The 15,953-nt window shown below is 54.8% G+C and overlaps 1 protein-coding gene across 6 annotated transcripts in view; it reads right to left on the bottom strand.

Annotated features, from left to right (window-relative positions):
- Positions 1-15,953, bottom strand: part of RAPGEF1 (Rap guanine nucleotide exchange factor 1) — a 110,119-nt gene that overhangs the window by 75,751 nt on the left and 18,415 nt on the right. Inside the window, exon 1 of one of the 6 annotated variants that reach the window (XM_040963746.1) lies at positions 13,820-15,291. The exons of the other annotated variants lie outside the window; for them this stretch is intronic. Coding sequence (XP_040819680.1) covers positions 13,820-13,883 — 64 coding nt within the window. The 5' untranslated portion in view covers positions 13,884-15,291. Of the gene's footprint in view, positions 1-13,819; positions 15,292-15,953 lie in introns of those variants that run through there. 6 annotated transcript variants of the gene reach the window in all.

Raw genomic sequence — 15,953 nt, 5'->3', positions numbered from 1 at the left:
TTCATTGCACTTCAACATACTCACTTAATTGCAATGTAATTTACTTGAACTATAAACAGAATTTGGGAAAAGGGAAAAATCTAAAATAAGCTGAACATTTAAACTTGTTTAATGTTTAAATGGGGGTTTACATCCCCATGCAAAATGATAAAACTACTAATAGTATCCATTATGTTAAACATTATGCCAAATCCAATCATTGCTGGTTTCCAGCCTTTCTCAGCAATACTGGAAATCCGAGAAGGAACGCCTGGGGACAGACCAAGTGCTTGGGTCCTTCTCCCCTGGCCGAAGCCGGTGATGCAGCCCCTGGCCTCAGGCTGCTCTGGCTCTGGCTGTTCTCCCAGCTCACAGAAGCACTGCACACTGCACTCTCACTGCCCTCCCATAAAGCCAATCCAGGGATACGTGTTGTGGTGCAGGTTAGTCATTGCCTGCGGTGGCAACAGTCCCATGAGTACTGGTCAGACTCCCAGTGACTCCATGTCCGGTCCAGCCACCTGCTAATATGCCTGGGAGGGCAGAGGAGGGCTCGAGCGCCTGGGCTCCTGCCACCCGCACGGGAGACCCAGATGCAGTCCCAGGCTCCTGGCTTCGGTCTGGCCCAGCCCTGGCCACTGTGGCTATTTGAGGAATGTGCTCTCTCTCCCACCCTTGGTCCTCTCCTCTCTCCCTGGCTTTCTCTCTCTGTAACTCTGTATCTATTTTTTTTTTTAAATCAATCTAGAATTCTGAGCGGCCAAGGGGTAACCTGAATAGGGGCTCTATTTTACCTTTTCCAGCAAACCTGTTCTACAATGGGCATGTCTCCTTTATATTTCAAATTAAAAAACAAAAATCTCAAAAGCAAGCTATTCCTAGGGCTTTTCTTAATGTGAGGAAGCAAAAGAGACAGACAGCATTCCGACCCTTTGGTCCAGCCAGTTCCTGTGAGCCCTTTAGCATGTGGCACCTGCCTAGGCCCCAGGCTGGTACAGGGACGGCAGCTTCCACATAGCTGACCAACACTCCAGGCCACGTAACAGACCCCATGGTCTCACCCTCCAAGCCTCACATGCCAGGCCCCTCCACCCGCAGGGCTGAAGAACAAATTAACTTGCCAATCTTGAGTCCCATCATCACCAGGTCCCCTCAGTTGGACGACAACCCCCGAAGGAAGCCTGGAGCAAATGCTGCTTACCCACACGGGGACACTGGGTGTGGCAGCTCTGTCACCATGGCAGTCACTCCAGGATGGAGGCTTCCAGGGAACTCCTGAGGAGGGACATTCTTAAGAGGAGCCCAAGTGTCCCTGGAGGAGTCGCAGCCGGGTCTGGGTGCCCTGTAAGGTGAGCACATGCGCGGCTGCCTCCCTGGGCACAGCCACCCCGAGGTGCACTGAAGGCAGCCCGCCAGGCAGTGGCGACACCTCTCCAGACTTGAGCACTGTCCCCTCAAGTCACATCCCTTCAAAGTCCTCAAATCCCGCGAGTTAAAATATTTCAGCTTGGTGGTATGGCAGGTGAGCAGCCAACAAGGGTGCCAGTGTCTTGGCTGCTGTCCCGCCTCCCATCCAGCTCCCTGCGGATGCCCTGGGAAAGCAGAGAGGATGGTCCAAGTCCTTGGGTCCCTGCACCATGTGGGAGACTCAGAACACGCTTCTGGCTCCTGGCTTCAGATTGGCTCAGCTCTGGCCATTTTAGCCATTTGAGGACTGAACCAGTTAATTGAAGATCACTTTCTCGCTCTCCATAAATCTGCCTTTCTAATAAAAATAAATAAATCTTTAAAAAATTTTTAGGAGGTACTGAAGTCAGGTATTCTGAATCTGCAAACACCTAACAGTTTAGATTCTTGTGGCTAATAAAAGAATAAAAAGTTCCTAAAAGAACCACAAACCACTGCTTACACATACACCAATAAACACACGTTTCCTCCTGTGTTTCCTGTGCCAGAAGATGGTGTGCAGCCCCTACAGGCAGAGCCCGGGGCGTCTCTGACTCCCACTCAGGCCCTCGTCCTGCTTCCGGTTCAACTTCCCCAGGGTGGGGAGGCCATCCCGGCTCCCCGCCCTCAGCGCAGCGACCAGCATCTGCAGACAAACCCAGCCCGCGGGCCCCCTCTCTGCTGCCCGTCAGCATCGTATTTTTTCTAGGCACATGTTGGATCTCTCAAGTTCTCTGTCACAAACACACATCACAAGGTCCAACAACATTTCTGGAGAGAAATGAAGCTGCAGCTCAGTGGGCGGTCAGACCTCCTCTACAGCTCTGCACTGTGGCCTTGCACTGGCTGTGCTCTTCTGCCATCACCTTAAAGCACAATGACCCCCACAAGTCAGGTGCTTCTGACTCGGGGTGCCCCTCAGTGCTCCCCCAAGGCAGTGGTCACCTAAGGTCACCTAAGGTCTGCTGCACCCAGAGCGGCTACTCAGGTCACTCGCATGTCACTCACATGTCCCTAGCTGTAGGCCGCCTCACCTCACAGCAGGGCAGAAGCGGGGTCTGGTCCCACACAGCAAGGGGCCCAAGGGAGACACAAGGGCACGAGCCTCTCTCTCTCACGCCCGCCTCCCACTGCCCCTTGCTGTGGATGGACCCCAGGGTGGGGGCCTCACTGAGTCTCAGGCCCAGCAGGGGGGCCGCTGCTCACCTCAGACACTCACGCCAGAATACTGAGAGACCACCACTGCCTGGGACCACAGCCAGCACGGAGTGTTTATCCTCTAAAGGGTTTGAAATGAAAAGGGGAGCACTTCAAACATTCGTGAAAAACACACATTCCCCTTGAATTCCACTTTCCAAGAACTCTGAAGTACTGCCACGTACCTGACAGAGAACATACACGACCTGGCAAGGCGAACACGCAGCCCGAGGACTCAGCGGGCTCAGGGGCACTTAGATCCTGTGCCCTGCTCCCCTGCCCTGACAGGCCGATCCCGAGTCAACAGGTGCTCAGGACACTGCAGAGAACTCTGTTCTACCAGCTTCCACTAAGAAAGGGGCAGCTCACCTCAACCTGGGCAGAAAATCAACGCACTGGGCCTGGGAGGTACCTGCTGACCGCACACGCGCGCACACACCCACACACACCCACACGGACACACACACACACACACCCCCCCACACGGACGGACACACACACACACCCCCACACGGACGGACACACACACACACACACACACACCCGCCAGGCACAGAGCAACCACGAAGGTAAGAAAACATCTTGAGATAATGTTTATAATAAGCACAACAAAAGTTAAAGAATAATAAGAATCACAGCTGAGGTTTGTCGAGCGCTAACTCTGAGCCCACACTGCAGGGCTTCTCTCAGTCACTGCTCCCGCAGGCCTTCTAGGTCGATAAGCTGCCACTATTTTAAGATAAGAGCTTTGAGGTGAACGGAAACTGAGTCACATCTCCAGGTTCTACGATAAGTAACGGGGCGAGTTCCTCTCACGGCATGCACGCTCTCATGCCTACCCAGCAGCTGGTGAAGGCATGCCAGCCCCTCGCAGCCTCTCCCCAGCCTGCCCTCCCTCAGCCCAGCAGCTACAAGAAGGGACAAAGCTCCCAGGCTCCGTGCAGAAGCGAGGGTGCGGGGACGAGCCACCCCCGCCCTGAAGCAGCCGTCCAGTGGTGTCTCTGCAAACGTGGGGCAGACACAGCACCAGCTGCGCGTCTCCAGGGGTTCTCCCCGCAGGGACGAAGGGAGAGGCGGTCGCTGCGCACAGGTCAGGCCCCAGCACAGCGTGGCCAGACATTCTCCCTGCAGGACCCACAGGACTTGGCTGGGATTCAGGAGCCTGTGGGGAGATGAACAGCCCGGGGCCACTGACAGAGCAGGGTCAAGTGCAAGTGCTTCAGGCCAGGGAGATGTGGATTCCACTTTCCTCACTTCGCAGCTTCTGCTCCGGAAAACTTGAGGCCTGACTGGCTGAGGCAGATGACGGTGAGGCGCGAAGGAAGGTGGGCCAGGACACAGAGGGCTAACCTTGGCTACAGGCAGGGTGCTCTGGGGCCAGGAACAACACACCAGACACGCGGGAAGGCGGGCACCGGGAAGTCAGAAGGCAGTGAAGCTGGACGCACGCAGACTTCTCCGGCTCAGGGAGGAGGCCAAGGTCAGGTGGACGCACGGAGGGATCCGCGGAGAGCAGACAGGAATCTGTCTCAATAAAAGCCCTAGTTCAACACTCCACCGTGACCTCAATGAGATTCTAATAAATAGAGCTGTCAATTCCCACAGTAAACATGCAAGCTACAACAAGATAATCATCTCTCAGTCCATTCTAATGATGACATAATCATCTCCTCCTGAAGCATCATTCCCAAGCCTGACAAGGAGGGAGAGCAGGCCCCTCCAGTGTGTTCTGGAAGAAGACGGGACAAAGAAAGGACTCCGACAGAGATGAAGCGTTGGGGCACAGCACGGAGGCCGTTTTCTTCCCTGGGAAATGAAGATAATATGACCCCCCTCCCCCGCCACAGAACTCTCACGAGGAACAAATGCTCCCGAGAGCCAGGTGGACTGCTTGCAAAGACGGCCAGCAGGCTCGCAGGCGCCCCTCCAACTTTCTGCAGTGACTTAACACTTTCCAACAAGAGCAGAGCTGGCCTAGGACTCCCTTGAACCAGTGCAATGAAGTGGAGGTGACGCCTGCTGGCTCCGAGGCCTCAGAGCAGTCCCGGCTGCTGGTTGCTCTCCGGGCAGCCTGCCAGCTGCCAGGTGAGTAACCTCCAGCTGGCTCGCCAGCCCTCTAATGTCTGAGGAAGCCCGGTCAAGTCCAGATGCCCAGTGGTCCAGCCTCAAGTACCAACTGCAGGAGCGGGAGCCAGCGATGTCCTCTGCAGAATCAGCGCCGTCAGCATTCGGGCCGCTGCAGCTTCGCCTCAACAGCCACCACCTGGGGTCTCCGGGGGACTCAGCCGCCCTCCCTCCACCCCGTGGCTAATCGCTCGCTCATGCTTTCTGTGGCCTGACACTCGGCTGGCACCCCTTGTGAAGGCCCCCAGCGGCCACTCTCACTGAGCCCCCATCAAGTCTCAGTCCTGTCCCCCCACCCTGCTCCTTCTCTGGTCATTCTCCTCAGAGAACTTTCTCTGGCGGCCAGGGTCCGGCCTCCCCTCCTGCCACCCATGGGGGCTCCCCGGGCCCTGATTTTGTTCTTCTGTAACCCAATGCCCAGATAAATTCACGCAGCGTTCTGTAAACACCTTCTTAGGAAGGCCTACGCTGAGTAGTCTGGTGGTCACCCATGGGAGATGCCAACAGCCTTCTTGAACTCAGCTCTTGACCGGCCCTGCATCTGCTCTGTGGGCATCCTTCCATTTATAGATGCCACCTTCTAGGTGTCCTGGCCACTCTGCCCCAACCACACTGGGCTCGGGGGCTTCCTCAAACAAGCCAGTCACTGCCTTCCCCATCCACTGCTCTCCCCTTTCTTGTTCGACTCTTTTTTGCTTGTCTTTATGATTTATTTTACTTGAAAGGCAGAGTTACAGAGAGCAGAAGAGACACAGACAGGCCTTCCATCCGCTGGTTCACTTCCCAGACAGTTGCAATGACCAGGACTGGGCCAAGCTAAAGCCAGGAGCCAGGAGCTTCTTCTGGGTCTCCTACATGGCTGCCCAGGGTCTTGGGCCAACTTCCGCTGTAGGGAGATGGATTGGTCTCAAGCTGGCATCCGTATGTGAGGCTGGCACTGCAGGAGATGGCCTGAGTGCTCGAGTCCCTGCCAACCACATGGGAGATCTGGAGGGCACTCCTGGCTCCCGGCTCCACCCCAGCCCAGCCCCAACTGTTGTAGCCACTGGGTGGGTGAACCTGCCTCTCTGCCACTCCATCTTTCAAACTTTTTTTGTTGTTGATGTGAAGTAAGGCACCTGGAGGATGATATTCAAGTACTCTTCCGGTCTGGAAATGATAAGAACCTATGACCTTCTGTGATTCACAGTGACCCGGTTCCAGAGGAGAGCTGACCACTGAGGACACGCCCAGCTGGCCAGCAGTCATCCGCAGTCCCATCCCTGTGGTCACCTGTCTGTGAGGCTGCTGCCCTCACAGTTTCAAATGATTTATTTAAATGGTTGTAAGTGTCTAAACAACAGTCTTGACTTTGTTGGCCCTATAAAGCCTAGAACATTCCCTGTCTGGCCATCTGAGATGTTCACTGGTCCCTGACACAGATGAACTGACCCAGGCAAACCCTTCGGGGTGATGTGAGCCGGCGACCGTGGCATTTCAGCCAAGTGACTCCCGAAGTGCATTCAACGCAGTCACTTAGCCAGTAATTAGATACGAAATGGCCAGTCACTGCTATCAGCTTGGATCACGGTGACCCCTTTACACAGCTGGGAAAGAGACAGCCACACAGGGCGACGTGTTCTCCACACGTCCTGCTGAGGCCAACGGCTAGGGACAGACATTGTTCTAAATTTGGAGATATCTGATGATAGAGTAAATTTCCTTCCTTTTTCTTGCCTATACCCAAAACAACACCCCACACATCTCAAGGGGAGAATTCTCTCCTACCTACAGCTTCCACGTCCCACTTCTCCCTCTTTCGCTTCATAATCATAAAAAAACAATTTACAGAAGACTCGAGGTGCTTGTTAAGCACTCACAAGCAGAGCCTGTGATGAGCGCAGATCTTTAGTACGGGGGATGGGCACGCAGGGACACTGCATGGTCCTATCAGCACAGCACCCCACTGAGGCTTAGAGCGCCTCCACAGGATCACGTGAGGGCGCGCAGCTCCAAGATGTGACCGCTGCATCACTGTCACAGCCACAGCTGCATTTCATATCGTATGGGTGAGACTTAATATCGAATCTGATGTATATGCAATGTATGGACATTCTAGAATGTACTAATATAAAACACATGCAATATAGTGTAACATGCATGTGCTACGATGGTGTCGCTGTTTGACACTCATCCCAACATTCAGACCTGAACTCACAAACCAGCTGCAGGAAGTCAGACAGGTAACGTCCCTTTGCTGAGCCTCAGCTTCCACACTGGGAAAAGAAGGGAATCCGTTCGGCAGCCTGTTTGCCCTTCCAGCTCAGGCTGTCTAGGACTCCCAAGGCAGGCAAAATCCCCTCTTCCCTTTATAGTTTGCTTAACCTAACCTTATTTATGGTTACATCAAGACCTAGCATTGAGCAGGGGCCCAGTGTGGTAGCCTAGCAGCTAAGGCCTTGCACATGCTGGGATCCCGTATGGTCACCACCACTTTGTCTCCCGGCTGTTCCACTGCCCATCCAGCTCCCTGCTTGTGGCCTGGGGAAGCAGTAGACAGTCCAAGGCCTTGGGACCCTGCACCTGTGTGGGAGACCTGGAAGAGGCTCCCGGCTCCCGGCTCTCGATTGGCTCAGCTCTGGCTGTTGCGACCATTTGGAGAGTGACTCAGCGAATGGACGATCTTCTTGTCTCCATTCTCTGTAAATCTAACTTTCCGAGAAAGACAAATAAATTGGGCCCGGCGGCGTGGCCTAGCGGCTAAAGTCCTTACCTTGAATGCACCGGGATTCCGCATGGGCGCCAGTTCTAATCCCAGCTCCCTGCTTGTGGCCTGGGAAAGCAGTCGAGGACGGCCCAGAGCCTTGAGACCCTGCACCCGTGTGGAAGACCTGGAGGAAGCTCCTGGATCCTGGCTTCGGATCGGCACAGTACCGGCCGTTGCACTCACTTGGGGAGTGAATCATCAGACGGAAGATCTTCCTCTCTGTCTCTCCTCTTCTCTGTATATCTGCCTTTCCAATAAAAAAATCCTTAAAAATCTTATATTAAAAAATAAAGCTAGCACTGAGCCTCACCAATGACTAGGTGGATGTGGTCTTGAGCCAGTACACTCCTTTTGTAACACCCTTAAGTCTCCACGTTTGGATTCAAGTCTCCTTCACAATAAGCTGCTTAACAGGAGTCAATTTTTTTTTAATTTATTTATTTTTATTGCAAAATCAGATATACAGAGAGGAGGAGAGACAGAGAGGAAGATCTTCCATCCGATGATTCACTCCCCAAGTGAGCACAACGGCCGGTGCTGTGCCACTTCAGAGCCAGGAGCCTCTTCCAGGTTTCCCGTGGGTGCAGGGTCCCAAGGCTTTGAGCCATCCAGCAGCTTTCCCAGGCCACAGGCAGGGAGTTGGATGGGAAGTGGAGCCACCAGCACCCATATGGGATCCTGAAGAGTACAGGGACTTTTTAGCTGCTAGGCCTCTGAGCCAGGCACAGAAGTCAATTTTAATAACAAAAGGGCTGCTGTCACATCACAAAAGTGACCAACAGGCAGGGTGGGGCGTTTGGTGTAGTGGTCACTCTTCTGGGCTCACACTGCCAGGGTCCCAAAGCAAGGGAGTGTGGGAAATCAGAATTTTACAATATGCATGGATCCTCAGAGCTGATAAAGGCCTTTGAACTTCCCATAACCTCCCCCTGGCCCCATGCCATCAGATAACTCACCGTTCAGGCATCAGCAGTGTGATTTAACTTTTACAAGAGGAACAATATCAAAATGGTAATATTCAATGCTGATGGGCGCATGACTCACTGGGGAATTCAGGCATCAGGCATGGAGAGAGCAACACGTGCATCCCTTTTGGAAAACGTGGCAAGATCTTGAAGGTTATTTCTGGATCGGGGACCTCTCCTAAGGAAGTCACTTGGCAGAATCCCACAGCCGCTCAGGAAGCTCACCTATGCAACCAGGGGAAAGACGCTCACCGTCCATCGGCACGGGACAGCATCAAGACAGCTGTCCCACATCACAGCAGCAACGAAGACCACACAGAGCCAGGAAATGACGGGGCAGCAGCAGCACCGCACAGGCAGAGCGTGCGGCCGTGCGGCCGCTGGGGGGGAGCCTGCCGCCCAGTCCCTCCCTCGCTCCTTTAGCTCCCTATGTGCATGTCCGTCTCTTCATTTTGCCTATTCCAATGAAAATAAAACGTAACTTCTCTTGACCTAAAGGTCGAATCAGTCAGCACTGGCTCCCAAGTCACTGTTGGAAGCACTTCCCCTGTGCCAAGGGCTCCTCCTCACGCACCCCGAGGCAGGTGCTACTCACAGAGCAGGCAGGAAGCCTGCCCGGGCCAGCCAGCTGGAAGACGCCAGCACCAGGCCTCCACCCTGGCGGCCGAGCTCCGCGATTTTCTCCCAACCACTAATGCTGTCACTAGGACAGAAGGTCTGCAGGGCTGGTACACAGCGAGGGACCGTGGGTTCTCCTGGTGGGTCCGGTACCCACTCACGGCGAGTCCAACTTCTGTGAGCCCACCTGAACCCACCTTTCCTGCCTGGGGACGGGGCGCTGCTGCTCCCCGACCCACCCCCACGGGAGCCGGCGTGTGAGCCTTCCCATGGGAAAAGCAAGGTGGTCAAGGAGCTCACCTAGCCCCCACGTGCCCGGCCAGGCCTGGGGCCCGTGCCCTTTTTGCCAGGCCACACACTACGACAAGAACTATCATTCACTCCATGCCTACCGTGCGCTAAGGGCTAACAACCCCTTGACCAGAACCACCTCTTAATTCTCACACCAGCCCTCTGATGGAAGCATTCTTGCTGACCTCATTTGAAGACCCGGGACAGGCCTAGAAATGTGAAATAATTGACCTAGCCTCATGCACCCTGGATCAATATTCATGACCTGAAACAGGGGCAGCAATTCGAACTCCCTGGCACACGGGTACCCAGCTGCACCACACGCTTCCTCCCACCTGGCCTGCACAGGCAGGTCTGACCATCTCTGCTGGCCGGGATCCAGAGATTTTGAAAGTGGCCCCTGGGAGGGAGGAGCCACTGTGGGAGCACTGCAAATGTTGGGCTCCAGGGCGGCCAGGGCTGCCTAGCCCCGCCCAGCAGTGCCCGCCCCGGCAGTGCCTGCCCCCGCCCGGCAGTGCCTGTCCCTGCCCGGCAGTGCCTAGCCCCTGCCCAGCAGTGCCCGCCCCGGCAGTGCCCACCCCCAGCAGGCAGGCCTGCGCGCAGGGCTCTCAGCTGAGGACCTTCCGTTCCTGTGTACAAACATGCAAATTATCAACGTTTCCATTTACCCGGCTGGTAGGGCCTCCAGCTGCTGGGATTTTTGAAGGAGATAACAATTTAATTTGCAATTACTACTGCGATGTTTAATGCCCGAGGAGATTGCTTCCCGTGTTAGAGTCTCAGAAGCCACTAAAAACACTGAAATCAGTCCCTCAAATTATTTGTGAAAAGGAAAAGCCGGCCAGCTTGTCTTTTGGGAGGCCAGAATTGTGAAGTCCATTTCAGAGAAGTTCAGTTAACCCCAGATGTCAAGTCTGCTCACACATCTGGGCGAGTGATTCTTTCTGCGGCGAGGGGGGGTGGGGGGAAGAAGGCTTCTGAAAGCCATCTTCTGCATGGCGCACAACAGCCAGTAAATCCACTCTGTAAGTTAGCACGGCTGTGTGACAGACAAACGTGTACCTACTTTCACTGCTCAAGCTGTATTTTTGGACAAAAAAAGCTAGGGAGGGGCCCAGTGGCATGGCCTAGTGGCTAAAGTCCTCGCCTTGAACGTGCCGGGATCCCATATGGGCGCCGATTCTAATCCCAGCAGCTCCACTTCCCATCCAGCTCTCTGCCTGTGGCCCGGGAAAGCAGTTGAGGACAGCCCAAAGCTTTAGGATCCTGCACCTGTGTGGGAGACCCTGAAGAAGTTCCTGGTTCCCGGCTTTGGATCGGCACAGCACTGGCTGTTGCGGTCACTTGGGGAGTGAATCATTGGATGGAAGATCTTCCTCTCTGTCTCTCCTCCTCTCTGTATATCTGACTTTGTAATGAAAATAAATAAATCTTTTTTTTTTTTTAAAGATTTATTTTTATTATTTTTTCATTGGAAAGGCAGATATACAGAGAGGAGAGACAGAGAGGAAGATCTTCCGTCCGATGATTCACTCCCCAAGTGAGCGCAACGGGCCGATACCATGCCGATCCGAAGCCAGGAGCCTCCTCCGGGTCTCCCACACGGGTGCAGGTTCCCAAAGCTTTGGGCTGTCCTCGACTGCTTTCCCAGGCCACAGGCAGGGAGCTGGAAGGGAAGCGGGGCTGCCGGGATTAGAACCGGCGCCCATATGGGATCCCGGGCGTGCAAGGCGAGGACCTTTAACCACTTGCGCCACCGCGCCGGGCCCTGAAAATAAATAAATCTTAAAAAAAAAAAAAAGCTAGGAAATACGTTTCCCAGTCTCGCCCACCCGTAGCACCACCGGGCTTAGTACCACTGTTCAAATGCACACCCGCCAAGCGCCAGGCTCCACCAGGCTCTGCCCTGCCTGCACCTGCCTGCATGCATGGCTGACAGCACGCTGTGAGCCACGGGGCACTCAGAGGGCACCAATGCCTCCCTCACCGATGTTCAGGACAAAACGACAAGTCTTGCCATCAGCACCGAGGTGGTTTACAAACCAGGGAGCACAGAGATAAACTTTCAAAACTTCCCCAGGATTTGAAGGGAAGAACCAACCCAAGATGCAGTCATTTGCAGAGGGCCACTGTAGGTAAGGGCGGTGAGCAGCTAACACCACAAAGTCACGGCGCAAGCCTGAGACAGAACCCTGCTGCAGCAGGCTCATGCTGGCAGACGCTGCCTCGTCCTACTTCCCACTGGTGGGGGGCTCTGTCACACATGACTCAGATTTGTCAACCACAGAAAGCACCCAGTACTGAAAACAACAACAAAAACACTGTCTTGTGTTCCAGGTCCTGAAGGCAATTTCTTCCTACAGACGCTACCAGCCGGGGCAGTACCAGTGTGAGGTGGCCTCCTCACAACTGACAGTCAGGAAGCTGCTCCGACAGCAGGCATGTCCTCCAGGGGACAGCAGGCACGTCCTCCAGGGGACAGCCCGCACGTCCTCCAGGGGTCAGCAGGCACGTAGTCCCTGGGGACAGCAGACACGTCCTCCAGGGGTCAGCAGGCACGTAGTCCCTGGGGACAGCAGACACGTCCTCCAGGGGACAGCAGGCACGTAGTCCCTGGGGACAGCAGACACGTCCTCCAGGGGACAGCAGGCACGTCCTCCAGGGGACAGCAGACACGTCCTCCAGGGGACAGCAGACACGTCCTCCAGGGGACAGCAGGCAGGTGGGCTCTTGCCCCCCTCAACAATGACCTAAAGTGTGGATTGTGGTTTCCTTCAAAGTCACCTGCAAGAATGGATTCTGGGCTTGACCTTCCCTCTTCTCCAGGAGGGTGACAGCCACCAGAGCTGACCCCACTCACCTGCTTGCCCTGCCTGGAGCCAGCGCTCCACCGCCAGGATTGTACAACTGGTCTGCATGCGGGCGGTGGGGAACACATGAGCTCAGGGCCAGGGTGGAGCCTGGGAGTCCTGACTTCCAACATGCAACACACAAAGACAAAAGCAGCAGAGGAACGGCTCCCGCCCTTGTTACTGTGGTTATTGTGGCAATGGGGGCTTTTGGTCCCTGCTGGGGCCGAGGCGCACAGGCAGACTGGACAGCTGAGCTTTCCCCGACGCGTAGAGGGACACTCTGGCCTCCCCCGACCTGTCCTGACTCAATGACTGCACACACCGACACAACACCGCGTCAAGTCTTTCTTCAATCTTGTTTGTATACCCAGCTGCCCGCCATGAAAATTTTAACAAGTCTGACATTTTTCTAAGGAGGCCCAGATAATCTAAAAGCGAGGCATTAAGTGACCATGACACAAGCAGCCTTAGACGAAGGATGCTCTTCTGCCAGGTGCCCATAGGAAGCAGCCATGGGGCAGGGCACTCAGAGGGGACAGCTCCGTCCTGAGGGAATCGGGACTGTCCCACCGTGGCAGGTGACACCGAGCTGCTAACATTTCTTTCCATATTACTTGAATTTTAACACTTGTTAAACTAAATCCTATTTTGTTTACCTGTGGGTCCCTTCAGTTTGATCACTGCGCTGTACCACTTGAGTAAAGTACAGACAGCAGCACTCGCTGCACAAATGCCATTCTCCTCACAGATACGCTCCCACTACAGCTGACCAAGGGTTCATGGTCACATTTCCTGATTGTTCCCAATAACGACTTGGATAGCTGCTTTGACCACGAAGGAGAGCCTTTGACCAAGTGACCCGTGCGGGAACAGACAGGAAAGTCAGAAGGGCTGGAACACGACGAGGTCAAGGGACATCTCCCTTACTCATCCTGTTATAAAGAAAACAAACTCTACAGCCAGACCCTCAAGACAGCCACCGGTCCCATCAGTGCCTCCTCACACTCACACCCTCACACACACGGCGGCCACCCGCTGGTATGGGTCAGGTGGAGCCCTGCATCAGACGGGCCGCCTCTGGAGCCTGCTGCCAAGGTTCGGACTGCCCAGGGTACTGCTGCTAGGTCCTCGGGCCCCAGCCGGGCTCCTCCGGCAGTGCCACCGGCTTCTTCCTCCCCCACACTGCCACTGAGAGCAGCCCGCAGAGACCAGGGGGCTGACAGTAGCAGCTGCGGCCCTGAACTGAGGCAGCCTAGGATGGACAGGAGCTTCTGTTGTGGAAGGTCGTCTAAACTCTAGAAGAAAGGGCCTATGTATTTAAAGCTATCAATAACATTCAGCCAATCAAATGTATCACAAGACTCGGTCTGTTTCTTAAAAACTCAAAAACATCTCAGCCGACAGGCAGGCTCTGCTGAGTAAATCCCCCCGAGCTGTCCTGAGCTCCCAGACCGGCAGAGCCACCGGACAGTCCCCTGGTTTCTCAGGAGCATGGCCTAGGGCGCGGTGGGGCAGGGGAAGGGGCTTCAGCCGGGCCAGCGGCTCCCGGCCACGGGCTCTCCCTCAGCTCTCCAGGGAAGCCAGGCCCAGGGCGCCCTTACCTGGTCTCCAGGGGCACAGAGGACTTCGTTTCCGGGGCTTCTGTTTTTCAATGGCATTGCCCATCCTACAGCCAAAGCAGCAGAGGCCCCTCGGCAGCCCCGGAGTCCCTGCTGAGTTGTGGGGGAGCACACAGTCCCTGGGCTGCGAGGGCGTTCATCTCTCAGACATTCCCCATCAGTGGGCGAAGCGAAGGAACTCTCCTGCCAGCGGCCTCTGCCTGCGGCCTTGCCAGCGCTCCTCAGTCCTGGGAGGAAACTAGAGGAAAGGCAGGTCCCGCCCTGGGGTGAGTCGGGGTGCCGGTCTATATTAAGGAGCTCTTTCCTCGGCTTCCTCTGCCACTTCATTACTCACCGGCCACGGCAGGCCCCCAAGAATGGCTGATATTTCCAAGCGCTTTCAATACCATTCTCCCTTGGACAGGATGGGGCGTGGGCCATGCAAAAGCTGGAAGTCCCAAGGAGCTGATGCTGGGCGTGCCTCAGGAAACGCTCCTGCAGACCCTGGTCACGCCTTCATGGCAGGGTCCCACTCCCAGCCCAGTGCGCACCGTGCCGCAAGCAGAGGCAGAGAGTAAAACAAGCTGATCTTGTCAACACTGCGTTGTTGAGGGGGAAAGGCAAGTTACAACTCAGTTTCCAAAGCAGAGGCTCTGGGACCAGCCCCGCTCCCTCGGCCCCCCACCTTCTGCCTGACGCTGCAGCAGGAAGCGCTGCACCATCTGAATTCTGAATGTGGATTTCCTGGAAGAAAACAATGTCAAGAAACCAGTAAAAGCTCTTGGGCAGAAAGCAAGAAAATGTTGAGGTAGACAAAAAAGATTTCCTTTGTTTCAGTCCCCAGGGAGAGATCAGACAAGCCTGTTTAGAACCCGCTGTAGCACAGTTGGTGAGTAGGTTCTAGAACCCAGTCACACACTGCGGCTCTACCACCTGGCTTGGCCAATAAGCACGGTGGCCTGTGTAAGGCATGCACTGTCATTCGCCACCTTCTTGGCTGCAGTGAAGACCAAGGAAAAAGAACGTCTGTGGGGCTGGCGTGGCGGGGAGCCTGTGTGGGGCTGAGTCCTGGCTGCTCTGCGTCCCATCTAACTCCCCAGGCTGATGGCCCAGGAAAAGCAGCAGAGGATGGTCCAAGTGCTTGGGTCTCAGCAACTCTCTAATTCAACTCGCTAATTCAATTTTCAAGTAAGGATATACATATATTTTCTACGGAGTTGGACAAAGCCAAGCACGGAAATGGAGCAGGCCTTGAAGACGACATTCTGAGAGGGACAGAACTTAGCAGGCCGAGTTTAAGAGCCCTGGCAGCACGGGCCAGGGCGGGACAGCCCTACCCACTGGGAAGGACGAAGAATGACGAGGCCTGTGTGTGCCGGAGGAGTGAAGCCAAGTCCACGCCACTGCAAGATGTGCGCCTCACATCCGACCTGCCAGTAGGGAAAGCCTCACAATCACGGCCTGACTCTCCACACTGAATGATCCAACCGCAACAACAAACTGGGCAAGCACAAGGGCCAAAACCCTCCCACACCAGCAGCCCTCCGAACCCTAACAGGTGCAAAAAGAGCCAGTTCAAACCAGCAAGACCCTCCCTCCGTCCTTTTTGATAAATTCCAAAGATATTTCATTTCTCTCTTTTTCAACTAGCACCATAACAATTTTCTTCAGGTACACTTTCAATGTCAGATAAGACGTGACCTCATTTCTCCATAAGACAGCGAGTTTAATGTATCTTCAAAACCATGACAGATCAAAAAGGCTAATCATGAACCTGCTGATACTGCGCCCCTTACATACAGAGCTTTACTTCCTAAACAACTAGCAAACAGCTTAGCAAAGGTTTTTCACAGGTGCTGCCCAGTGCAGAACACCTGGAACACAACAGGTGCCTAACACCGCCTGTTGATCAACAGGTAGACAGACACACACGCACATTCTCGAACCTACCATGCCACACCCACAGCGTCACCAGGTTCTGGAATGGGTTGCCCATAGTTCCTCATTCACAAATCAACTGACCACAGCACTGCTGTCCTCCCACCGCCCTTGCCCCGAGTCCCCCCAGCCTTGCAGTCTCTATTTCCCCCGTTAGTCTGTAGGGCCCCTGCTGGTGGGAGCTTCATGACAACAGGCC

Source organism: Ochotona curzoniae, unplaced genomic scaffold (assembly GCF_017591425.1).
Source record: "Ochotona curzoniae isolate NIBS_2020 unplaced genomic scaffold, NIBS_Ocur_1.0 scaffold_3208, whole genome shotgun sequence".
NCBI classification, from domain to species: Eukaryota; Metazoa; Chordata; class Mammalia; order Lagomorpha; family Ochotonidae; genus Ochotona; species Ochotona curzoniae.
The sequence above is the reverse complement of the archived record's forward strand: the minus strand, read 5'-3'. Positions and strand labels throughout refer to the sequence as shown.